The following is a 27063-nucleotide window of genomic DNA, read 5'->3' as shown; positions in this document are numbered from 1 at the left end:
TTAAAAAAAAAAGAAATATGCAAAATAGAGTTGGGTTAGAAACACCCAAATTTATTATTACAAACTTCAAGTTTCTTTGATTTGACTACAAAGAATGTGATTTTTGCCACAAATTATTGGGTTAATAAGAAACCAATTAACATTTTATAGATTATGGATTTCAAAAATATGGAATTTTAAATTAACTGTAGCTTAACATTTTGTATCTCAATATATTTCTTTGTCTTCTGTTCATGAAAGGAGTCCCATTATTGCAGATTCTCTGATAATTCCAGGGCTAGAAGGCATCCAGTCCCAGATGTTCTGTTTTGCTGTTACATTCTGAACCAAGCTTTTTGAAGTGACATCCTTATTTCTATTATCTTCCAGGTAAAATTGGATATCATTGTCACTGCCAGTTCACCTTTCTGGTTTTTAGTGTTTCATTAGTAATCCATCCACCAACCACTAGATCAAAAATCCTTGACAGGGATTTCAGGATCAATAAAGGCAGTGAAGCCCAATTTATGAAAATACTAGTGTTCCTGAGACAGAAATTCCTTTTTCATTTTTTTAAGATTTATTTATGTGATAGAGAGAGATAGCATGAACATAGGGAGGAGAGCAGAGGGAGAAAGAACCTCAAGCAGACTCTGGGCTGATCTAGACCTGAGATCATGACCTGAGCCAAAACCAAGAGTTGGAGACTCAACTGACTCGGCCACCCGGGTGCACCAAAAATTCTTTATATTTTAAATCACAGCTAGATAAACATACCTTTGATATAATAAGTCATTATTTTCATTTTTTCTAATGTAGTTGGACTAATGAGAGGTAGAGTTATATTTGATTTTTGGTTTGTTTGTTTGAGGTTCCACATCTCTAACCTTTGTGGTACAGGAAGATTAATTTCTCTGTTTTGTATGTATTTTTATAGTAGTGTTGAAATTATTTTATTACAGTTTGGTCAGATAGATTATCACAGAGCAGATTCCCTACCAGTGCACCAAGGCATGATGAGTTAAAGCCCCATCCTCCGGGTGGCCTGACAGCATCTAGAAGAAATGGAAACCCCCAAGCCCATCGGGATAAGCCTCAGCTATTTATTCCAGCATGCCCACAAATACTATTTCCAAGTGTCATTTTAAGAGAAAAGACAGAAAACAATGTTACAGAGTGCAGGGAAGGCTTGCCTCCCTTTCTACAATGAATACAGATCTTTATTCCTTTGCTAGTTATCCCTCAAATATGGCATAATATTTGAAAGATACACCCTTAGACTTGAGAATCTTCAAATCTGTGAATATAATTATAGTGTATGGTCTGCCTTAACATAATACAACAAAGTACAACTGAAAAATTAAGCAATCACTTAATGAGTCAAAAAATAAGGGTTAAAACTGTTTATAAAGCTATTGAAATAAATTCTGGCTGGAACACCCAATAAAGTGATATCATAAATTTTTATCTTCTCGCCCCCCTCCCCCACCACACACACACACACACACACACACACACACACACACACTCTTAGCTTCAAACTGCACAAATCTTCCCAGGCCCTAATTAAACATCTTTCTCTTTAATTTGTCCAAGGTCCTTCTCTTTTCTGGCTAATAACCTGATATAATTTTCTCAAACTTATTCTTTTTCCTTTTCTGTTGCCAGAATTAACAGTTAACTTTCTTTTGTATAAATATCTTTGTTCAGATAGGAACAGATTTACCATGGCATGTTATTGTAGATGTGTGGTTACTAGAAGCTCTGCTGACATGTGGGTGGTAGAGAATAGTCAAGACTCTACCCCTATCAGCATGATTGATTTCCACACATTATTCTGGAAGGGTGAAACTCAAAACTATGCCTCAACGAACTAAATACGTCATGGTTCTCCAGACTTGCTCACATAAAATATGCAAAGGCTAAGTCTCCCAATGTAAATCATCTACCGGACTGAATTTTCTCTAAGGGTTCAGCTTTTCTTTCCTTATATGTGAAAGCAGAAATACAATCTTTTTATTGCCTGGAGATTCAGCTGTTGAAGCCGTAGGAAGAGGCCATGTTTGTAAAGAGAATTTCTATCTCGTTCTCTTATTCTATATGCTACTGAATTCACTAACGAGGTAATCAAATAAAGTGTCCTCCAGGGGTGAAATAAAAGAACATTCCATATGCCAATCTGTTTATTTCCTTGGCCCACCACTGATCACACACTACCCTTTCCTGTCTGCAGACTTGGTTTGTGTGCAGGTCAAATTACCTTTTATTTTATTATTTCTTCGTCCTGGCAGGAGGTAGTACCCCAGTTCAACAGTTGGACTGTTATTAGCTACCTCTCTTTCAACACCATCTCTTCAGCCACAATACAAAAGACCGTTTTTACTGATCTTAATGTCTATAGAAGAAAAAATAATCACCAAAGAAGTTGTACCTCTTCCTTCAAAAATATGAATTAAGAAATGGCCAAAGGATTTCACATTATTCCTACTTGCCACATTAAAAAAACAAAACAAAAAAACAAAACAAAACAAAACAAAAAAACAAAACTTCAAACGAACAAACAAAAAAATAACGCTTATACCCAAGCAGTAGATCTCTTTTTTTTTAAAGATTTTATTTATTTATTTGAGAGAGAGAGAAAGTGTATGATGGGGGGGGAGGGACAGAAGGAGAGGGAGAGGGAGAAGCAAGCTCCCCACTGAACAGGGAGCCTGAGGTGGGTCTCCTGCAACTGAGACCCCCAAGTCACTCCCCCAAGCAGTACATCTTAAATAAAACGATATGCTTAAATCAGACCTTAAGGATTTGGAAAATTTTCCATCAGTTTATGATTTCAGGTAAGCTTTATCTTGTGACTTATGTTCAGTTGCCAATAGCTCTTTGTGGCTTAACTTTAGGGATCCACTAATACCATATACACTCGACTCCTACTAAGCTAAAGCAGCTAATGATTTATGACATGTCTCTGTGCTAAAAATCCATCAAAGACTTTTTAAAAAAATATGTCTAGCCCTCAAAAGTATGTTTAATAAATGTAGCTTTTATTTTCAGTTATTTTTAACAGGCAAGACACAGCAGCATATTTGCTCAAAGAGTCCTCTACACATAATAATAGTTGCTCTTCGTGACTTGGGCAGTGAATTTGGAGTTTTCAAGGCGACAGTGGTCAGCTCTCTTTTTTTTTTTTTAAAGATTTTATTTTTTATTTATTTGACAGAGAGAGATCACAAGTAGGCAGAGAGGCAGGCAGAGAGAGAGAGAGAGGAGGAAGCAGGCTCCCTGCCGAGCAGAGAGCCAGATGTGGGGCTCGATCCCAGGACCCTGAGATCATGACCTGAGCTGAAGGCAGAGGCTTAACCCACTGAGCCACCCAGGCGCCCAGTGGTCAGCTTTTTAATAAGCTTCTCAGGTACATATTTCTTTCTTAATTTACCATGGGAGCTGAGAATTTAGAGACCATGTAATATAGCCCCAGGTGTTTCAGGCTCAGAGAGTAGAACAAGAATCAGACCGCAGTTACATCTGTACCTAAAGCCTATGCCCTTTTGTTTCATGCGCATTTATTCAATTTCCCCTTTTGTGTCATTTTTAGAGTCAAGAAATCATATTGTCCAGAGGTTCACATACCTATTTTATGAGTTTCCAAAAACAAAACAACTTAATCCTCCTTTTTCTTTCCCTGGCTCTTATCAGAAAAGTGATTAGGATTTTCTTTGCCCTGAACAAGATCATCAATTCTCATAACCGAAACAGGTTTTGATCTGTTTCCCCCATCATCTCAGGGTCATAGTGCCAGGGTATCCCCACCCCTTGTGCCATGAGAGTGGTCACTCACTGAAATGCATTATGTCGTTTAACCCTGTGTAAGACCCATGAGTCTTCCAGGCAGTGATCCCCAAAGTTTGTTTTATTCACTTAGAAATGTTTGTGAACAAACGGTATGGGACAGGAGAAATGGTGCCGACCAAGTCTGGTGCCTTCCTCCTCTTCCTCTTCCATTCCCTCCTTAATGTCAGAGACAGAACACTTCAGGAGCATTCGCTGTGTTAGCCATCGCTAAGTGTTTTGGATGATGAGTAAAATCCAGTGCAAAACGAATACAGGTCAAAACTGGTTTAGAGAGAGGACTATGCAAGCCAGATTCTGAAGTTTTCTTAATCCTTACACCATGCCCGGATTGGTTTGCTAGGGCTTCCAGAACCAGGGATGAGATGGCTTAAACATTTTCTCACATTTCCAGAGGCTGGAAGTCTAAGACCAACGTGTTGCCAGGTTATCAGTTTCTGATGAGGCTTCTCTCCTTGACTGGCAAATGGCCACCTTCCGGCCTTGTTCTCACATGGCCTTTTCTCTAGGCACGCCATCTCCTGTGTCTCTTCCTCTCCTTATAAGTCCCAGTCTTACCAGATTAGGGCGCCAGCCTTATGATCTCTTAACCCTGATTCTCTTCTTAGAGGCCCAACCTCCAAATACAGTCACATTCAGGGTTGGCGACTCAACATACAAATCCTGAGGTAACACAATTCAGTCCTTACAAATGCCCATTACAGAAATGGCTATAATGTGCAGTGAGAAAAAAAAATAAAACAGAATTGTGATAGTTAGGAGCATGGATGCTAGGCCAGAGGTTCAGACCCAGAGTCTGCTGCTTGCTAATTGTGTAATCAATGGTCAAAAGTTTCTTAACTTCAGTGCTTCATCACTGAAACAGAGACAATAAGCACACCTGCCCCCTAGGTTATTGCCAGTTGAAATAAAAGTTGGCTATTAGTAGTAGATGGATGGTTTTAAAAATGGCATTACTCCTTTATCTCCTATGGATTATAACCTCATAGGAATCGTGAGAATAAAATGCAAGAGGAAAGATGGGGGGGAACCAGGGGCGCCTGGGTGGCTCAGTGGGTTAAGCCGCTGCCTTCGGCTCAGGTCATGATCTCAGAATCCTGGGATCGAGCCGTGCATCGGGCTCTCTGCTCAGCAGGGCGCCTGCTTCCTCCTCTCTCTGCCTGCCTCTCTGCCTGCTTGTGATCTCTCTGTCAAATAAATAAATAAAATCTTAAAAAAAAAAAAGATGGGGGGAACCAAATACTTTGAAAAGTATTTTTCTTAATTCTAATAACTTATTCTATATAATTGTAGTTGTAAATATAGGACCAAAGACAGAGACAGACACTTTAGGTTCTTAAATTTGTAGCTTAATTAATTCTTTATTGAGCACCCATGACCAGTTAGGAATTGTTCCAGGCATCTAGGAGACAACATTGAACAAAATGGACAGGAACGGCTATTCCCCCTGAACTTTCATTCTAGAATGGATATAGATCATCTTCACATTTCACACCCACTTCAGGAGTTGGGGGAAGGAGATCTATCAAATAGTAGGAAAAAAGCCAATCAATTCACAATGTCATTCAGTAAATTGGTATTGATCACGTGGCCAGGAAAAACACAGGAGCAGTATTATGTCTAGGGGCTGCTGCACCTGCTCCCCAAGTGCTGCTCTGATCCCCGAGACCCTGCTCTAGGCTTTCTCTGACCCTGATGCCCGGGCCACAGAGTGGACAGTCCACCCCGCCCCGCTCAGGGAGCCGGGTTCGCCCAGTCCCGCGGGCGGCGCGGTCCCCGCCCACCCCAACTCCCCGCCGACCTCGGGCAGAGAGCTGGCAGGGAGCGGGCACCGCGCGGGTTTTGAAGCCGCGCGGCGCACCGGGACGCTGAGCGCCACGGCAGGTCTCACAGGTCTCAAGGTCCCCGCGGGGCCGTCGCCGTGAGTGCCGGTGACTTTGGCTTCAGGTCTGCTGACCCACGTCACCAGTCTGACAGCCTCGCACCAAATCAGAGGGCGGTGCTCGCCGGGAGTCCCTGGCGTCACTGGGAGTTCCCGCAGATTAGAACTCGCCTCTCCTAGCTCCTCCCCTCAGTCCCATTTAAAGCTCCCAGGGCTTTCCGAAAAATTGAAGGCTCAGTTTCTGCAGCGCCTTCTTCCACTGCAAGATGGTAAGTGAGGAGCCAGCGTTTAGGTAATGCGCTGGGGAAACCTGGGGGCTCTGAGAGCTAGTAAACTCTGCATTTAGAATTTTTTCCGCCTTGGCTGCAAGATTTCTGGGCTACCTTGCCCATTAAAAGGGGTCTTCTCTGCTACGCCATCTGCTTATTTCCCCCCTATCTTCTCTCTCTCATTCCCCATCTTTCTCATCCTTTTACCCACTGTGTTATTTCTACTTTCTGTACTTTCTCCCAACTTTCTTTCCCTCTATACCTGCACTCACTTTTCTTTCCACCTGTTTCCTCTAGATTAGACGCATATTTGCAAACATTTGGATTTGAGTTAGTCTAGGGGTGTTTGAGATTTGTTTTCTTCTCAGGTGTCAATTGCATAATAGTTCAGCTTTGATTTCAATAATAACCTCAGGGAAAGAGCTTACAAACATGCTTTTAGAATAAAAGAAAATTGTCCTTGATAAACTTTGGGCTGAATTTCTTTGGTCTGCACTGCCCAAGCTGGACTTGCTTCAAGACTGGACTTTTTCAAGACTTAGCTTACTGGGAATATTAACAAATTGTGACTTAATTAACTTTTCTCCGTGTGTCTCTCTCTCCTTATTATTTATTTTCTCTCTGTTTATGTTATGCCCAAGAAAGTCCTCAAGTCAACAAAAGACTTGTAGTGGTCAAAAAGGAGTTTGTCCAAAGCTGAGCTCTGCTGAAATGAATGGCTTTTTACCTGATTAAACATTGACAAATAATTAAGAATGGCCTGTTGTACAAATTAACCCAGGAAGGCTGCATATCTGCCCCTGCTTGGATATTTGGAAAGAGTGTGTGTTTGAAGTTTGAGGAGTCGGGGGCAGGAGGGTGTTCACTGGCTCAGAACACAGTGCAGAATAGATGCCAGGCAGTTAGTAGTGGCAAGATAACTTTGCAAGGGCGTAGAGACCTGGTGCTGGAGAGAGCTAGAGCCTGCTGTCTCGGCTGACTAACATATTTCAGCTCTGATGGTATGTTTACTTGGAGTGACTATATGTGCTTGTGTTTGGAGGAGCAAATGTATTTAGTTATCTCTGGAATGTATCTATATGTCAATACGTCCATTTCAAACCATTTGGAACACCATAGGATCCAGCAGCATTTAAAGCCAGAGGAAGGAGGAAGGAAGAAATGGGGTAAGTTTATAATTGAGAAACTAAGAAGCTAAAATAAGGAGATTTCCTTATATGTTATATTCAGTCCATTTCAGCCTTAGCATTCTGGGCTCTGTGTCTTTCAAGGTTATTAGAAATATAATTAAGTTATTTGTTAGAAAGAGCCAAATAGTTCTTAGGTCTTTCAATCAGTAAGTAGAATTCCTTTTACATAGATCCTGGATAGCATGTAAGAAGACTCAGTCATAGAAACAGAAAATACTCCTGGATATTTACAAATGTGGTCCATCCAATACTAACCTGTTTTTTTTGCTGAAGGGTCCTCAGGAAAGTACTGGGTAAACCAAGAGGCTGATTCCCTTTTAGTCATTATGTATTTTGACCACTTGACTTAATCTGGAATCTGTGCTTAACACCTGTACTGTTTTTTGATTCATTGCATATAATTCGTGTCTCTTTCTTCCATCCTTATTCTCCTCCAAATCCCAATCACCCCATCTCCTGGGACCCTTCCCACCCCTGCTCCAATCTTTCCTACTGACTTTCACAGAACACTGTTCTGCCTTGCCAAGACCAGTACTTTGTAGGAGGTCAGAGTTATAATTGCCCGTATTCCACTACAACGTCAGAATCTAGTGTTGACGTTTCCACGGAGACTTGGGTCTCTTTCTGGGCTGCTGATCTCCTGGACAACAGAGAGCCCCAACAAGCACCACAGGCACTGGGTAAGTTCTGCTCGTCTGCTTTCCTGGTAGGTCTGAAGCCCTTTTTCAGCACCCATAGTTGCAAAGCATCATGGGCCAGAACCCTGTAGAAGAAGAGATGCTATAGGAAGTTGAAGAAAGCCCAAAGACTCCTGAATTTCAAAGCCTAAATAAGCTGCTTTTCTATACTTGCCAGATAGTGAAAATGGGAATCTTGTCCTTGTCCACTGGACAATATGTATTTCTCCCCACACTTAACAGTTCCTAGAGACTTCCAACCCACTAAGGGATTTAGGGTTGGGCCAAAGTTTTATAAACAAATACTGTAAGATGCTTTTGGAGTCAGATACCAGTTGGAGCATTTCTTTTGGAATTCAGGAAAGCTCCCTTGAGTTTAAGAGGGAAACAAGGAAAACTAATAACTTACTCTTTTATTTCCTAAGGAAATTCTATGAAGAGCATCCTGTAAAAGGAAAAAAAAAATGATTCCTTTTGCTCAAAGAAGATGTCAGCTTTGGAAGGAGAGATAACTTTGTGATGAAAATTGTATATTAATTATCACCTGGGGCTTAGTAAGCAGTATTTATAAATATTAAAGGAATTTATATATTAACACTCGGTTTCTAGAAAAACTGGTAGACATTTCAGAATTAAGTATCTGAACTCCTGGTTCAGCCACATTATTTTGTGTGCATGTGAATTTGAGAAAAAAACAAACAAAAAGCCCCAAAATATTGAAATACATATATGTCAGGAAGGGAGTTGTTCAACTTTAGTTTTCTGCCACAAGCAACAAAGAAGACAGAATGCCCAAGAATATGAAACCAAACTGTATAAAATTTGATTCCTGTCTCCCTACTCATCATTCTAATTCAGTAAAAAAATATTTCAGTAATATGTCAGTTTCAGTAGAGATGGGGAAGAGTCAGACTGTACTAGATGAGGAAAATAAAATAAAAATAAACCAGTATAGCATGCCCAAACATAATTTTTACTCATAGTTTGCAATCAAATATGGAAAAAAAACCAGAACTCCACAAAAGCATAAAAGATAGTTCATGGTATAGTTTGGAGATTTTCATCAAGGTCTTCAGAGAAGCAAGATCCAAATTATTTTAAAGTAGGAAGTGCCACCACTTCCTACACTGAGTTCAGGGTACAGTTTGGAGATTTTCATCAAGGTCTTCAGAGAAGCAAGATCCAAATTACTTTAAAGTAAGAAATGCTACCACTCATAATTCTGAGTAGTCTCCATCAGCTTTAACTGGCATGCAAATAGGCAGAGATTTTCATCTGGGGAGAAATAGTTCATCAAGAATAGCATCTGATTCTAGAGCCAAACACTATGTTATCAAGCACGAAACCTTAGAAAGTAAGATAGAAACTTGGAAAACATAGTGGAATTTCAATGTTATGATGAGTCAGGAAAGGATCAATAAATTTCTGAGTGAATTCATAGTACAGATGGGATGGTTTTTATAAATTTAGCCAGTGGAAATTTATATATTAAGAAGAAATATGGACCTCTTAGCTCCTAAAAATTCACCCTTTCAGCCATTTGGGCATGTAGTCTATAAATATTTGTCTTTCACAGCATGGTTATCCCTTCTAAAAGGCTTTAAATATGTTGTTTCCTGTGTGGAGGCTATAGCTATTTTTAGAAAGGTAATTGAATCTATTAAAATGTCTGAAATCCTTCAATGAGCTCTGTATTACACAAAAACTGCAAGGGAGTTTTCTCACTTATCCATTTGGTATTTTCACAAAGAATCATCCTGTGACTCCAGTTTCTCTGCTCCTAACTCTTGTTCATGGGAAGAAGCTCAGCTTTCCTCTCAGCTCTACAGAAACAAGCAGGTATGTGTAGCTCGTCAGAATACTGAGACTGGACCGACATGGTCCATGTAGTTTTTTTTTTTTTTTTTCTCACTTTTTTTTTTTTTTTTTTTTGAGTCTAACAGACTCTCAATGTTATGTTAGTTTCAGGTGTATAACATAGTGATTCGGCTTCTCTATACATTATCCTCACCACAAGCGTAGCTACCATCTGTCACCATACAACACTACGATAATAACGTTAACTGTATTCTCCGTGCTATGCCTTTTATTCCCATGACTTACTCATTCCATAGCTAGAAGCCCGTATCTGTCCCTACTCTTCACCCATTTGGTCCGTCCACCCACCCCCTTCCCTCAGTTTGTTCTCTATATTTATAAGTCTGATTCTGCTTTTTGTTTGTTTTTTTGCTTGTTCCACATATGAGTGAAATCATATGGCATTTGTCGTTCTCAGGCTGACTTGCTTCACTTTGCATGCAGTTTATTCTTAACATCGTCCCTTGATGTCACCTTGCTTCTTTTCCCTTGTTAAATTCATATATTGACTTTCAGCTTAGAGCCAAAGTGGATATATGTCCAGAGTATGGACATGAAGATAGATGATCAGTGTCACAGGGAAAAGCAACAACGACAAAGTCAACAACCACCTCCAAAACCCTGTAGGAGGACCTACAGTCAGGCCCTGATTTCACACATTGTAATTATATGACCTCTTGAATCCTCTTTTACCTTACCTAGGACATTGAAAGATTTATGCTGCCTTCCTGAGAGGGCTGTTGCAAAGACCAAATGATATACTGAGTGTGATTGTATTTTTTTTAAGATTTTATTTATTTATTTGACAGACAGAGATCACAGTCGGCAGAGAGGCAGGCAGAGAGAGAGAGGAGGAGGAAGCAGGCTTCTCGCTGAGCAGAGAGCCCTATGCAGGGCTGGATCCCAGGATCTGACCTGAGTCGAAGGCAGTGGCTTTAACCCACTGAGCCACTCAGGCGCCCCGTGTGATTGTATTTTTAATCCATAAACATAGGCCATCACTTGGAGAAGTGATGATGATTATTAAGTTTTTGCAAAGAATGTTTCATTTTCCATGTTTTATTTGTTGTTGTTCCTGAGAGAGTAATTTAATCTAGTGGATATACAAACAGATCATCTGAAGATGAGGGAAGCAAACCCCCTCCTTGTTTTTCTTCTTTTCTTAACATTCAAGGAAAGAGTCCAGCGAAACCTTTCTAAACACATTTTTCTATATTTAAACAGTTGCACACAGCTCATTTTCCTACAGACCTTCCCGATCCCCTTGTGGTTGCAATCTTAAAAGTCATATAATCTCTTCAAATACTTTGCAATGAATACAAAGTTCAGAGCACAAAACTGAACAATGGGGTGGTAGGTGGGTGTAGATTGAATTTAGGCCTTAGAGGACAAGGGTTCCCTGAGGTTTGGTTCATAAAACAAATAGAATAATAATCAAGTTTAAGCAGGTTAAGGATCAGTGGCATTATTATAAGGTTACAAAGTCAATATAGTGGAGGGGCCTTCACCATTGTATGCTTTTTGCAGCTCCAAGATACTCTGGTGCAGAAGGAAGAAGAACTTGCTAGGTTACATGAAGAGAATAATCATCTCAGACAATACCTGAATTCTGCTTTGGTTAAATGTCTTGAGGAAAAGGCCAAGGTATGTAACTACCCCTTTGTAAGAGCAGAGCAGTGATTTGAGAATGGAGACCATTTGGCTAACACTGCTTGATTAAGTGTAGGAGGTGTATTGAACAGCATGGCTTCAAAGGCATTCATAGGCTAGATGGATTTTTCTGAAAGAAATATAGCACTTCCTCAAGAATTGTTATGTATTATTTCTTGGAAGAATCCAGACTGCATATTTTAGCCATATATTACCAAAAGAGTTGCTTAAGAATCGTAAGCCAGTCCAGGGAATTGCTAAGACAGCAGAGGTTAATCAAAAGACAGAGTTAAATGGATGGAACGCTGGAGTGGGAATCAGATCTGAAAGACACTTGGTTTTTTTAATTATCTGCTTGACTTTGAATACATTTCCCTGTCACTTAGCCTCACTTACCTTCAACCATAAATGCAGGGGCTAAAAGATTCTTTAAGTATCTCCCAGCTCTGAAATGTTATGAATAGGGCTGGAGCCCAGATCTTTTGACTGGCAATTATGTATCACAAATTACATTATCTTTTAGTGAACCTTTTTATCTTATCCTTTTAGAATGGACTATTTCTAACTCAAGGACAAATAGTTTGTCCATAGTCTCTTTCTGTTCTTCTTCCTTTCTTTTGGGTTTTGTATTTTTGTTATCTGTTTGCCGTTCTGTTATCATTATTGCTTTGTCATCAATCTTTACCCTGCCACTAGACAAGCTGCATTATTTGATATTATTTTATTTAAATTGATGAAGCTTCTTACCACCTTCACTGGAAATAACAGTTGAGAGAAGAAAGGGTACCATATCTGATTTCTTTACAATTCCTTTACAAGCTGGTCAGCTTTGTTAAGAAAAGGAGCACATCTCACAGTTAGGAGCTTGGGCTCATAACTTCAGCCACCATTTTGTAAAAAAGGACATGCATTAAATTAGTAAATGAGATTGATTAGACAGTATTTTTTCTCTTTTCCCCAGTTGTTCAAAGTGTGGAATAATACATATCATGTGAGAGTGGTCTGAAAGTTAGCAGAATAAGAAGAATCAGTGTTAAATATTGTTTCAATCAGCCACTCTGTCTAGGTTCAGATGATTAGATTTAATGTAGGCTGCACGATCTTTAGTAAGACTCTAATATGCCCATGCCTCAGTTTCTTCACTAAAGTGGATTTTATAAAATGAGATGAATATATGCGTGTAGTCAGCGTTCAATACATGATAGTTATTGTTATTGTCGTTATTATAACGATAATTATTTCCATGAATTGAAAATTTACAGATATTATTCATTTCTTTCAACTTTTAAATGATTAGTAAAAAACATGAATTGTGGTTTCCAGGTAGTTACTTGTCACTATATATTTTAATTTAGAGACAGAAATGACTCCAATTACTTTTACTTAGTGTATGTGTGAGAGAATAGAATTTTAATCATGTTTTTAATTAATTAAGATGATTAGTAAATATGTGAAGGAGGTTTAATTAGATAACAGTAAAGAAATTATCTTGGTTGACTATCTGACTGTATATTTTCCAAATACTACTTCCTTAGAAATTGCTGTCATCAGATGAGTTCTCCAAAGCATTTGGACAATTCAGAAAGGGAAAGAGGAAACCCAAAGAGCAAAGATACTTTCCTCCTGAGATCCCCCACCACAAAAATGCCAAGAGAAACCTCTCTAGTGAATTTGCTAACTGTGAAGGACAGCCTGGGCCCCCTGTGGACCCTTGGGTTCTTCAGACCCTTGGGTTAAAAGACCTCAACACCATCGATGACACTTTATCAGCTAACTACAGTGCCCACTCCTCTCATCCCAGAAGAATTGCCAGCACATTTCCTCCATTTCTGGATGATGCAGTTGATTATGAAAATGTCCCCAGGGAGGATCTGCCAATTGACTATGGAGGCGACCCAGCAACCCCCTCACATAGCACTGCTGGGCACAGGGAAGATTTTCACTTCCTTTCTCAACTTTCAAATCCCCCAGGAGGGCTTCAAACTTCTCCTTACTATACTTCTGATGTGTCACCCAATAAAACAGAGATGGCCTTTTCCACATCCCTGAGCCCTCACTGTAATGTGAAAACTCATTCCTTCCACCAGGGACAAGCCTTTGTTTGTCGAGATGAGGAGGGAGGCTGGAAGTTTACCTGGGTCCCTAAGCAGTCTTAGTGACCTCCCTTCTATCATGAAAGACTGCCATAAACTCTGTTTACAAAGACCTCTCTTGCACTTGAACCTGACTATTTGGAACACAGAAGCTTTTGCCCTGACTGTCTCCTGCCACTTTAAATGTGACTCTCAATTACCCACTTAAATCTGCAGAGAACAGCTCCCACGAATCCATAATGAAACATGCCTGCTCTTCTTTCACCTAAATTTGACTTGTTTACACACCAACACCTGCTGTTGACTTCATCCCTTAGCCCTGTACCTGAAAAGGTATTTTCCAATTGCCTGAATATTCCTTCGAGGCCTACATATGCTGTTCCAATTATAACAAGTCTAACAGCTTTTCTCCTTTCATCAAGCAATTTGAATGTTCACAGCCTCTACCCTCTCACTTTTATCCTGTCCTGTTCCTCTTCATTTCTGAAAACTGCCTCGAGAGTGAACACTATTATCGCTCCAAGTGTCTATTCTTGAGTGCTCCGATCATGGGGGTGGGGTAGAAACAAGGGTCTCTGGACATCATCATTCCCAAAGACATAATGTAGTTGTGAGCAGGGCCATGTGTAGAACAGTTCAGTAAGTTATGTGCCCTGTGGAGTTGACAAAGCCTCTTCAATGAGTTGCAACTCTACTGAATAAGCAATACCACTGATAAACTAAAAGATGAAAAAGAATTAAAATTAATTCAAAATATGCCACAGTATATCAGCTTCTATAGGCACCTGGCATTGCCTCTTTAGCCAACATGACTCAAACTAGAACATGGCTAAGGGATGCTTGATAACAACAAGTTGTCATCCTAATCGCCCAGATGCTGTCAAGGGTCTTGTCCTGCCAGTATTGTCTGGCCAAACTCTGTTGTTGTCTCCCTCATTCATTCACTTATTCATCTACTCAGTTTTCCATTCATTGGCCCACGCGAAATATTTGTACAACACCTGCTATGTACAAATCACTGTCCTATGGGGTGGTGATGGAATAAACGAGAGCAAGTTAGACCTTGTGGCCACCCTCATGAGACTCAGAGCCAATATTTGCTGTGACCTTAAGAAACCCAATTCCCAAGGGTGAAGATTCAGTTTTCCTGGCTGCAGAATACAGAAGATAGATGAGACCATCACTAACATTCTATAAACCGAGGCTGGGTCCATCAGCTTTACTCCAACATTGCCAACCCAGCTCACTCTTCTTTTTAGTTCTGATGGACACTATAGGTATGTTGGATGAGCTTTACATACAATTTTTCTTAAACATGAGCCATTTGTAGTCGACACAAGAAACCATTGCTCTGATCACAGTATTCTTTTTTTGGTATGAGCCCATGTTGTAGGTTAATTCAGTCTAAGTATGTGAGAGTAACTGGCATCTAACAAATAGAGATAATAATTTTTAAATATGTGCATAAATATAATGTAAATTTTGACATCAAAGATTTCTCTTTCTAAATAAAAACATATATTCTTAGTGCTTGTGTTTGTTTTCCTCATGCTCTCTATCTTTTGCAGAATAATTTACATATCAACGATGTGTACCTCTGTTTTTTGGAGAAAACGTCAGTTAGCAATAAGATCCACCAGGGTGTACCTCTTTCCTGTTTTTCTGTTCCCACCTCTCAATAAGTCATGTTGTACCATCAGTGCCTGAGAACATGACTGTGCCCTTTGGGATTCTTTGTAACCAAGACATGACTTTCATTGCTGTTGCTATTTGGCTTTTCTTTATTTTGATGATTGTGAGCAAGTAATCTGTTTTAGAAAGTTTTCTTAACCTCTAGTTTTCTTTATAATCCATGAAGGAGAAACTAAGATATTAACTAATATTATTCTCCAGAGTATTTTCATGACTTCGGAAGAGGTAGAACACACTCTATTTTCTAAAACAAAACAAAAGCAGTAACAAAGAAGTGCTTAACACTGCAGTATCTGTGCCCCTGATGGGTGAAATTTATCTTTTTAAAATAACAAATTTAAGAATTAAGATTAAATAATTAAAATTGATTGATTGTACTTTAACACCCTAGGAATCAAGAAAGCAACATAACTACTTTAAAAGATTAAATGATCTAGCTGTAAAACAAAACTGATCAGTCAACAAATACTTATTTTGCATTTTTGTGTGCCTTATCACATGTTATATACCGTGAGGAAACACCCAGGCTTAGCACAGTGCATTTGGTAGATAAAACAGAGCCTTATAAAATGTAACCATTTTTAAATGAAGCTTGATCTCAGCCTGGTTTAAAGAAATTATAGCACGCTTGTGATAAATTATGGTAACTTGCTCTGGCTTATACCATGGATGAAAGAAAATTACCACATCTTCTTGGGACTACATATCTATAGACATTTGCTACTCGTTTCCATTATGTATAAAAGTTCTTTTGTTGATGTTTGAGAAACTGGAAATTTCTCTCACCTAAGTATATATTCTATTATGGTTTTACCATGCCACTCCTGTAATCTACAGGTAATATTTTATTAATGTAAGAGGAGAAATAAGAACTAAGAACTTGTGCTTGTGATGAATAATACCTTTAATGTTGTATGTAACATTTTCTAGTCATGGATTTTCTTCTCCTAGGTTTTAACCATAATCCTATTGATCTGTACCTCTTTTGTATGATGTATGTGGCCAGACCAATCTTCAGCATTTAGGGTCAAAGAGTTCTTTTCCTTATCTAGGATACATTAATGAGGCCTTCAGATGTTAATGGTCTAAAAAGTCAGGTGCAACCTAACCTCCCATTAAAACTAGTACCTGGCATCAATTTTTTAAAATTTGATGACATTTCCAATGTTCTGTGATCACCTGAAAATAAAGCCTATTTGTATCTTGCTAATATCTGGAGCATAAAGGCACTTGAAAGCCTCAGTTATGCAGGTGACAATGAATGGGATTAATTTAAAACTGTGGTGATGCTAAACCATAATTTTGAAAAACTGGATGAAAAAAAAACTGTGAATCAATGGGAAAAAATTGCTCCATTTTATCTATTTCAAAAAAAGATTTTTTTCAATGTGACAAATTAATTCAACAACCAACCTACATCACAGAATCAAAGGAACCTATAGAATTTAGACATCCAGTGATAATTTTTTACAAGTTTACTTCTTGTGTATAAAGTCAGGGTACACAAATTTACATTTGTTTCAGTTTACCAGAAGATTCATGTGCGTAAATATTAGAAGTCTCATTTTTTCTTTATTTTTCATGAAACCAAATAAAATTGGTTTACAAGTTGCATGATGTAAGTATATTTCTTAACATATTTGTCATATTTTATCTAGATTTCTTTTGTTACATGAGCAAAACCAGACATCCAGTTATAATTCTTATGGTGGATATTCTATAAATGTAAAATATAATTTAACATTTAATATTTTAAATGACTTCGATTTGTTTGTGATTTAAAATATTTCTAATTATATGTGAGTCAATTTTGTAATGAATTAATGTCTAATAAATAAATTAATGGGAAAAACTTACTTACTCCTATTTTTGTCCCTTATTTTAGAAATGATTTTTAATGAGTTGAAGAACAAATGAAAAAAGTTGTCAGTTCTCATTTCTGCCACAAATATGCATTGAAACAATATGTATTTTAATTTCCCAATAGTGGTAAGATTAATAATAGAGGTGCTTATTCAAAAGATAATAACCTGTGTCCAGCTCTGTAGGAAATAAAGGATAAAATAGGTGCTCAAACCAACTTGTCTATAATTGAAAGAAACATAAACATGCTAATTCAAAGCAAGGGAATAATTAGCTCTCATAACCAACAAGTCTATGCTTTAGATATACCTGGATCTAGAGCTCAAGGAATATTGTCAAGAATTTGGTTTGGGATCTAAAATAAGACTGATGAATATGGACAGATTCTGGAAGGGTGTTGAGATAGTACTTGCTACACAAAAGCATAACAGAAACCAGGGTGGGATAGGCAATATAAATTTGAAAAGCAGCAAGCTATATCCCATAAGTTTTCTGGTTTTGTGACCTTCTCCTTGTTCTTCACATTGTAATTCCCTAAGATGAATAAACCCTCAGTTAAATGTTCTAGAAAGAACAGAGTCTGGTATATGAAATCATGGGCAGATTTCCCCTGCATTCACTAGATAAGCCCTATATCTGTCCCTAAGAGGAAGACTGATATAAATAGAAAATGGTTTGAGACTTACATGTCAGGCCAGGAACCCATTGCTACATGGAGATTCTCCTATTACCAGTCATGGATAATCTGGTTGTTATTTAGTGTCCTTACAGGGATATTTGATTGATTTTTTTTTTCTTGGAAAACATTACATCTATGCCTCATTCACTTTAAATGACCCTTGAATGTCATCAGGACAGGTTATTGGAAACATCAGGAAGAAGTAGATATCTTGATTCCCATTTTACAGATGAGAAAACTGGTTCTAAGTTTTTTTTTTATGCATCATGTTCTAGTAAGTATTTGAGACCCAAGGTAAATCCTGGCACTGATTTTGGGTCCAATTCTCTACTATATCGCACAGTCATGATGTTTGAGACCAGTAAATGGGCTTACAGTCCTGTCTGGTACAAATGATCGTAGGTCTCAGAACCAGGGCCCTGAAAGTATGGAGGGGCTCTGATATCTTTGCTTACATTTATTGGAGGGCTCACTTGGGTCCAGTCTCTTAATCCTATCATTGTTAAAAGGGATTGTTCACAAGACACTGAATTCATCCTCTATCATTTCATTAAAGAAAGAAGTGAATAAATTGAGAATTATTGCAGAAATTTGGGATAATAAGAGTAGGATGGAAAAGATATACCACTCATGGTAAAAAGCATTAGTATGCTTCTTAAATGAAAGAAAGTTGAATAAATGAAAAGAGAAATATCTCTTCTGATTGCTTCTGCTAATAGAAAAGCTTAATGTAGCACTTCATAAACAATGCTCATGCAGGCTCTCTCTTCTTCTCTTGTATGGGAAACAGATTTTACACCTGTTTGAGGCAGGACCTTACTCCCTCCTGGCAATCCTTTTAAGTATAACTCCAAAGGACAGTAAAGTAATTGAAGAAGCATATTTACAGTGCTGATCCCACTCCTAACACACAGGAGGCATTCAATATGCTCACTTTGGAAGTCAGGTTAAATAATACCTTTTCAGGCACACAGCAGATGTGTTTTTTTTCCCCTCCTCATCTCTCTTCCAAGCTTATAATCTGAAATAATAAGTTGTAGAAAAGGTGTTTCAAGATGATTTCTTAATACCCAGTGCTTGGTCCCCCTGGGATGAGACCCAGGATTTCAGATCTATAACCATGAGCTTTCTAAAGGTAATGTTTCCTCAGGGTCCCCCAATTGCTCTGAACCTGAGACCAGAAGCCCTCTAATAAGTGTGCAATGAGAGGTTAGAACCTCTTGTTTCAGTCAGGCAAAAGGCCAAAAAACACCCCTCTTTACATTTGGTCTCCTGAGATTTGCTACTTTACAGAAGCCACAAAGTCATTCTTCTTCCATCCCTGGCACACAGGGGAGTTGTCATGGGTGGAACAAGGGAGTGACATCTGCACAGTGCAGCCCATGGTGCCATCCATTACTAGAGCTGTGCATGCCCCCCAGGACTCTCAGCCTCCTTTGACAGTGGAGCACCATACCGCCGGAGCCTTAACCTTTCTTTCTCTTGCTTTTAAGGATCATAAGTAGTTCACCCAGCCCATTCTAGGGTCCTCACTCCACACTTCTACAATAGTTTTAATGAATATGCTGCTTTCTTTTGAAATGACAGAGGATGCATGGGGTTTCTTGTGAACCATCCTGTTAGCAACAACGGAAGGAAAAGTACTGGAGACCTACAATAGCACTTTGGCACATGCAAATAGTATCCTTTTAAGGACCTTAGAATGAGCTTTTAGGAGATCGTTTAATATCTATGATAATTCTTAGAATTTATTCATGTAGTAGATAAGAATACAGACAAAGATTCACACTCCCCTTTCTTATCGTGCAGTGATATCATGCACAAAGAGTTCTGCTCAACAAATCAGATTCCTTCACTCACAGGTGCATGACCTCAAAAATTAATTCCATCTTCCTTAGCCTCAATGTACAGTTGATCCTTGAACAGCATGAACTGCACTGGTCCACTTGTATGCAGATTTTTTATAGCTACTGTACAGTATTAAAATGTGTTTCCTCATCCTTATGATTTTCTTAAATTTTATTTTCTTTAGTTACTATATTATAAGAATATGGTACATAATACATAAAACATACAAATATGTATTAATCGACTGTTTATGTTATTGGTAAAACTTCAGGTCAATACTCATCTATTAGTAAAGTTTTTGAAGGGTCAAACGTTGTACATGGATTTTCAACTGTGGAGGGGGTCAGTACCTTTAACCCCCATGTTGTCCAAAGATTAAGTTGTATTCACCTGCAAAATGGAGGTAACGTTTGCTCTATCCCACAACCTTATATTATGAAAAGATCACGTCTAAGTTAAGATTCAGTTAATAAAAGAACTTCACACAGAATAAAAGTACATTTCCATTTAATTTTTGAGTGGAAAACTTCATACTTCATAAAATGCAACACTAAAAATCACTTATACATATTTCTACTGATTCACTTCAGTAAATACTCACTGTTTTTCCACTATGTTCAAAGTATAATTTTATGTTCTATGGACCATAGCCCATGCCTTAAAAGAGTTCACAAGTTGGTAGTGGAGGGAAACTAAGAAAGAATTCATTGAACACTTGAGGTCAGAGATATTCATTGGGTATAAAGTTAGAATTGCATCAGTACAGGTAAAGGTAGAAGGGGAAAAAAGGAGAAAATCTCAACAGGCAAAATATGAGGAATATTCAGAGAATGATGACTAGCCCAGGTGACAGTGGGTAGACTTCTATAAAATAAAGTATCCCTTGGAATACAGCAAAAAATTCTGTACAATGAAACATGCTGTAGCCTCTAAAAATGTTCTGCTAATAATAAAAATAAGGTGAAACCTATAAAATCCAAAGGGTAAGGACAGTAACTTAGATAAATTATTTGCATCCTTAACATCATTTCACTAAATACGTTCATGTTTATTGACAATGACATTAGAATAGTAACTAGTAAGTGTCAACTTTTATACATTCCTTTTAAAATTCTCTCAATTTCTTTAGACTGAGTCAGGCTGACCCTTCACAGACAAAGGTACGGGGATGTAGATAGTAGAAATTACCACTTGACCCTCATTCGTATCACTGGTTTTGTTTCAAAATCCTAAGTTTTTTATTGTTTGTTTAACAGGCTATTTTAAATTTTCTTTGAAGATCTTAAATGTGCTACACATATAACAGGACTACGGAGAATATATAGTGACAGTCATTATATTTTTGGAACCTTCACTGATAAGAGTGTCTGCCACAAGCATTTTCCCATTAAAATTAGGGTAAGAGAATTTCTTCTTTGGAGCTAACGTAGGTATGGGGGGAAAAATCATATAAAGATTAGAAGACACAAGTGAGAAAAAGGATGTGAACTTTTGCTTCTTGAGTAGACCCTGGCCACAGCAGTATGATCTTGCATGGCAGGGGAAGTGAAAGATGAGGCAGTAGAGCAACTGGACTCCCAATGTTGTTCAAGGGAAAGGGATTCCTGTGGTCGATCCACATGAGAGAAGCTGCTGAATTTGAGAACTCTGTCTCTTAGGCAATGGATGTGAGAGGCAAGAGACTCTAGGGTAGACCTCTGGTGGTATGAGCTGAAGTTAGGGGAAGGGAGTTTTTTAGAAGGGATTAAGGCAAAGCTGTGTAGCTCTTCTCCCCTAGAAAGTCCACATAAATAAATCCCACAAAGACCATGATCATACAATCTACTGTTCAATTTGTGACTTCTTTAGAGTGATAAATACTAACCTGGAAAGATTATTGGGACAACACATATAACCTTACTCTATCACAACCAAACCAGACATACATCCAAAATATACAGAAAAGTCAACATTTAGATGCCAGCGTAGAGGACATAGAGGACAAAAACAGTCATATGACCCAGAAAAGCAGTAACTATGAATAATCATAGGCTAAACCTCATCTGGTTACGTAGCTATGTACTCAAAAGAGGAAAGCTGGAGCAGCTCTCCCTATTCTAAAGTGCCTTGAAGTTTAACCTACTTTTCATGAACTTGGACTTATTTTCATGGACAAAAATGACCTAACATTGATGAGATCTACCCACAAATGGAAAAGGTATTCCAGTACAATAAGACTGAAACCATCAAAAGGAAAAAAATAAGCTACATCTTCTCAATACTTCAATGAGTTCATGTCTCCCAATAAGTCATTTGCAAGTGTTTGTGGGGAGCAAAAATTAAATTGAACAAAGAAATGCTATAGGCTCTTTTGAAAATAACTGGGCTCATTTGTAGCTGGTAATCGAAATGTATAGTAAAATAAATGTAAGTTACAACATATCCTCTTCTTCATTGATCAAGTGTTTAGAAGCAAGTTATAAATTACCAAATATATAAAGAGCAAAAGAGAAAAAAAATTAAATTGCAACAAATTACTTCAACCTACATGTTTGTATACACATTTATACATTTCATTAAAAACATGAACTGAAAAATATGTAAAAAAAGTTATGTGTATATACATTATATGATCTTTATATTATATTTGCAGTGTTATAACCTTTCTTATGAAACAGTAGCATTTTTTCTCATTATTAAGACCTTATACATTATGATTTTCAGTTAATATTTTGTATGACTATTCTGTGAATATACTGTAACATATTTAACTAATTACTTATTGTCAGATATGAAGATTGCTTTCTATTTTCTTTTTTACCTATAATGTAACAGTGTATACTCTTGTAGGAACATATTTTCCCAGTTTATTTCTTAGGGTTGCAGTTGCTTTATGAAAAAAATATTTACACTTTTAAGGATTTGAAGATAAATAGCAAAAATGCTCCAGGACTTATTTTGGAATCAGAGTGGCTAAAAAAGTACCTATTTAAGTCTTCTAGTTTTGAAGGACCAGAAATAATTTCTTGAGAATATTGCCCATGAAGAATTTGTTGTCTTATGAGGCAAAGTCTTACATCTAATATTACACATGTGTATATCTGCATTTGTTATGGATGTCATATATGGAAAGGACACTCAAATATATGATGGACATGAAAATTTCAGGTATTGTTTAGAAGCTTAATTCAATTAAATTACTTCAATCAATAGAACCAACACCTTTTTTTTTCTAAAAGTTATGATTGAGACACTTAAACCTTCTATGTGATTCTGTCAAGGGACAAGAAATTCAAAATTTGAGTTATGAGGGGTTGATTGTGAAAATAAGCTACATTCTTTTCTGATTATAAATGCATTCCATGCCCTTCATTCTGCTCCAACATTTGTAACTACCCCCGCCCCCCGGCAATTCTCCTGTTCCACCCTCTCCAAACTACCACTTTACACTTATATTTTCTTCTGGAGGATTTAGACTTTTCTTTTATTGCAGTATCATATCACCTCACCTGTGGCTTTTTCTTACTCATATGATTTAGGAATAGAGATATTTACTCTCCTTCTGACAACAAACTAGTTTCAGGCATGGATCCAAGAGTACCAGGCTTAACCAAGAGTTGTAAATTTTGAAAATAATCTACACTATTTTCTGATTATAAATGCAACCCAGGCTCATTTTCAAGGACCATATTTTATGAGATAATTTATTATAAAATGAAAGAAGGAATCTCTGGGAAGATTGGGTAGCTCAGTCAATTAAGCATCTGCCTTTGGCTCAGGTCATGAACCCATGGTCCTGGGATCAAGCCCTGCATCTAGCTCCCTGCTCAGTGGGCAGCCTGCTTCTCCTTCTCCCTCTGCTCCTTTCCTCTGTCATCCATTCTCCTTCTCTCTCAAACCAATAAAATATTTTTAAAAAGAAAAAGAATCTCTTATATATTGTGGGTAACAAAGTAAATTATTTTATCAACCACACTTTTTCTTCTTTTCCTCTAAAATATTAGAAAGTGTAAAGAGCAGTGATTTTTGTTATTTTAAATGTATTCAACTTCACTTTATATATGTGACTATTTTAGGGTTTCCCTTTGTGTTTTCTCCATTTGCTTAAAATACTAGAAAAGCATCTAAAAGTCTAAATCAGTGTTGATTAGTTTTTCTTTAAGACTCTACTATCATCACTTGTAGATTATTATACATTTTTAGCTTGATGAAAGAGACAGAATGCCAAAAATTGCTTCCATGCAAAATATTGATAAATATCTTTTCTGATGCTTTTAATTAACCATCAAATTATAGTTTCATAAAAGATCCCCTAATAATATATTGCACTTTTATATATTCATATGCATTTATAAGCCTTAAATTCCACTTTTTATATACAAAGGAAATGAGTCATGAAATATATACTAAATGACAAAAGCATAAACACAATTGAAACTTCATTACATGAGAAAAAATAATAAAAATGTATACATAAACACAGCAAGAAACAGAAATTAGATCAACAATAAAAAGTGTTTTGTGTGGGAAGCACCTGGGTGGCTCAGCTGGCTGAGCAGCAAACTCTTGATTTCACCTCAGGTCATGATCTTAGGGTTGTGAAATTGCACCCCACATCGGCCACAGTGGTGAGTGAAGACTCTGCTAGAGATCCTATAACTCTACCCTGCCCTTTCCACAACTCCATCTCTCTCTCAAATAGATAAATAAATCTTTTTTTTTTAAGTGTTTTGGGTTGAAACTAGTGGAGAGAAGGAAAATTTTGTATGACATTTTTTTTCTCATTTGTATTTCTGTTACTATCCAAACCAAAACAATTTACAGAAAAGCTAAAGAGACCTAATAACCAAAGATAATGAACAGAGGTCATGGTGATGAACATATGATGAATTTCCATCTTCCTAAAGCAGTGAATCAAATAGGTGCAATGAAAAGTGAGGGAAAAAATTAAAAAAGTTATGTGACTGAGTCAGACATTCAAGCAAAAAATACTTGAGCTATTTCATTCCTAGATGAGACAATGATTTCTAAGCCATGGAAGGGAAGAATTCCAGATTTTGTTTAAGTCACTCTTTTAGCTATCCAATTATATATCCTGAATTCATCATAATTTTTAATAAAATAATACCACTACTAAGGTTAATATTATTAAATTACTAAATTGCATTTAGTAGAATTATTTATTAAATTTTAAATACTTCTTATGTTAATTGATTAAAATAAAAAGCAGTCTGTGTTTTTATGTACAGTGATCAAAAATTCATGTGTGCATGTTTGTGGATTTAAAAAAAAAATGTGTAGGAGCGCCTGGGTGGCTCAGTGTGTTAAGCCTCTGCCTTTCGCTCAGGTCATGATCCCAGGGTCCTGGGATCGAGACCCACATCCGGCTCTCTGCTCGGCAGGGAGCCTGCTTCCTCCTCTCTTTCTGCCTGCCTCTCTGCCTACTTGTGATCTCTATCAAATAAATCAATAAAATCTTTAAAAAAATTTTTTAAAAATGTGTGGTAAGAAACAAACTCTTGTAGGAAAATGAGCAGAGTTCACATTGTTGTGTGGGAGGGGGCCTGGGACACAATTTCCTTCCAGAATCTCAAAGGGAAAACTGGGCAGAAACCTTGGTCATTTATGTTGTTGCCATTCACCTTCATCTTTTAATATGGCTTTTCTATCGAAAGAGGAGATTGTAACAAATATCTGACCATTTGTTTTTCCTTTCCTTTCCCCTTCTCCTTTCTCTTCCAACTTATCTATAATCAAGTTCTAAAATCCTAACAAGGAAATAATTTTTTCTCCTTGAAATGTGGCTGTCAATCTTATGAACCTTCTGCAATATTATTTTAAAAGTCACAGCAGAATTTCAACACTTTTTTTCCCTTTTGTATTACTATCATGTCAGTTCTGACCCTCAACCAATCCAGAGAGAGAAATGACTCAGCTTGTAGAGATGCACCATGTGCAGAAAATATAAATAAAAAGCATATTACTCTCCAGAAAATATTTTCTTAAATCTTAAAGAACTAAGGAAGTGCTCAGTGCATCTTTACTATCTCGTAGATTTTTGTAATCTAATAATAGGCTTTGGGATCTACTATAACCAACACTGAGAAATATTGACATTTTGGATGAGTTGTATTGAACTTTGGATGAGTTGTCTCCATTTCTACAAAGACCAGTTAAAGCAATCTTCACATCATGTCTGGAGTCAACTAAAACTTAAAACTGTTAATTGATAAATTTCAAAAAGAAAAAAAAAACTGATTTCCTCACAATTTAGAATGGATTATCATTTTCTTTTTAAAAGTTGTGTGGCTTTAGGCATATTACTTAAGCTTTTTAGGAGCTTGGCTCATTTATAATATTGGCAGTGTCTAACTCAGGTTTTGAGGCAAAAAGTAAATCAGTTATATTGAAATATTTAAAATTGCTTCTGATACATAGTAAGTAGACAGAAATGTTAATTATCATTATCACTGTCATGATCATCTATAAAGAAAAGCATGAGCATAGAATATGAAATCCCGGAAGTAAAACTTAATGAGAACCAGAAGATACTTTCAAAACCATCTAGAACAATTGTATATAGCTCCTGTTACAAGTATAAACAGAAAGTTGGTAATCTAGAAATGGACAAGGACCCTGTGACTAGGAAGAATGGTCAACTAAATTGCTATGTCTTGTTTTCAGGGTATCATTGTGCTCTTAGGTTGGTCTCTTTACCTTTATTGTCACTGCTGCTATCGATATATGTTAGACCCTTGAGGGATGTGACTTCCTTAAATCTATGATCACTGATAAGGCTCTTGGTTCACTTTAGCATTGCAAGAGCAAGCTAATGATTTATTTTTTAACAAAAATGTGTATTATTTTTAAAATCACAAATTTACAAAAGAAATAACAGAAAACAGACAAGAAAAAAGAGCAAACACAACTCTGAAACCACTATGCACATTTCTGTATACTTCTCTTTCTTCTACACACAGATGTGTATACTTTATTTTAAAGAAATCAAAGGATTGTGTGTCTTTTCTTTCTTATGTAAAATTGTATACTTAAAAATAACTTAGGTAGAAATCTTTTTTCATATACAAAGAGAGGTAGAAATTTTGGAATAGATGATCTTCAAGTTTTGTTTTTTTTTTTTTTAATCCTGAGGACTCTATGATTGATTTTTTACAAAGATGTTTATTAAGGTAAAGCTGCCTGAAGACTATAAGTGGATACTTATAGAATGATTATAGCTGGCTATTATATCCCTTTGCCAATAACTTTTGAATATGCATTTGTTGGCATAGAGGAAACAATAATTGCTTTGTTGAAGCCAACCTGTTGGGGAAAAAAAAAAAAAAAAAAAAAACCTCTTAATCCTATTGCTCTGACCAAGGTGCTGAAATGGGCCCCTAAAATTGCTTCCCAACTGTCAAGAAGCATAAGAAAGTGGTAATTGTTTTCCATTGTATTTCTAACCCATCCAAATGAAGCATATAGCAAGGTACTAAATAATTCTCTATATCAAACTTCCCCCATCCTGGCAAAGAAAAGCAGGTTACTATAGCCAAAAT

The 27063-nt window shown here is 37.2% G+C and overlaps 1 protein-coding gene across 1 annotated transcript; it reads left to right on the top strand.

Annotated features, from left to right (window-relative positions):
• Positions 1-5858: 5858 nt before the first annotated feature.
• Positions 5859-13964, top strand: GMNC (geminin coiled-coil domain containing). The gene is made up of 5 exons (XM_032875648.1): positions 5859-5976; positions 7672-7846; positions 9594-9682; positions 11228-11344; positions 12886-13964. Exons 1-5 carry the CDS (start codon positions 5974-5976, stop codon positions 13504-13506), a joined length of 1005 nt encoding a protein of 334 aa, XP_032731539.1. The 5' UTR covers positions 5859-5973; the 3' UTR covers positions 13507-13964.
• The last annotated feature ends 13099 nt before the right edge of the window (positions 13965-27063 follow it).

Source organism: Lontra canadensis, unplaced genomic scaffold (assembly GCF_010015895.1).
Source record: "Lontra canadensis isolate GAN:19392208 unplaced genomic scaffold, GSC_riverotter_1.0 scaffold56, whole genome shotgun sequence".
Lineage (NCBI taxonomy): Eukaryota > Metazoa > Chordata > Mammalia > Carnivora > Mustelidae > Lontra > Lontra canadensis.
Note: the sequence above shows the minus strand (reverse complement) of the source record. Positions and strands in the feature narration are given on the sequence as shown.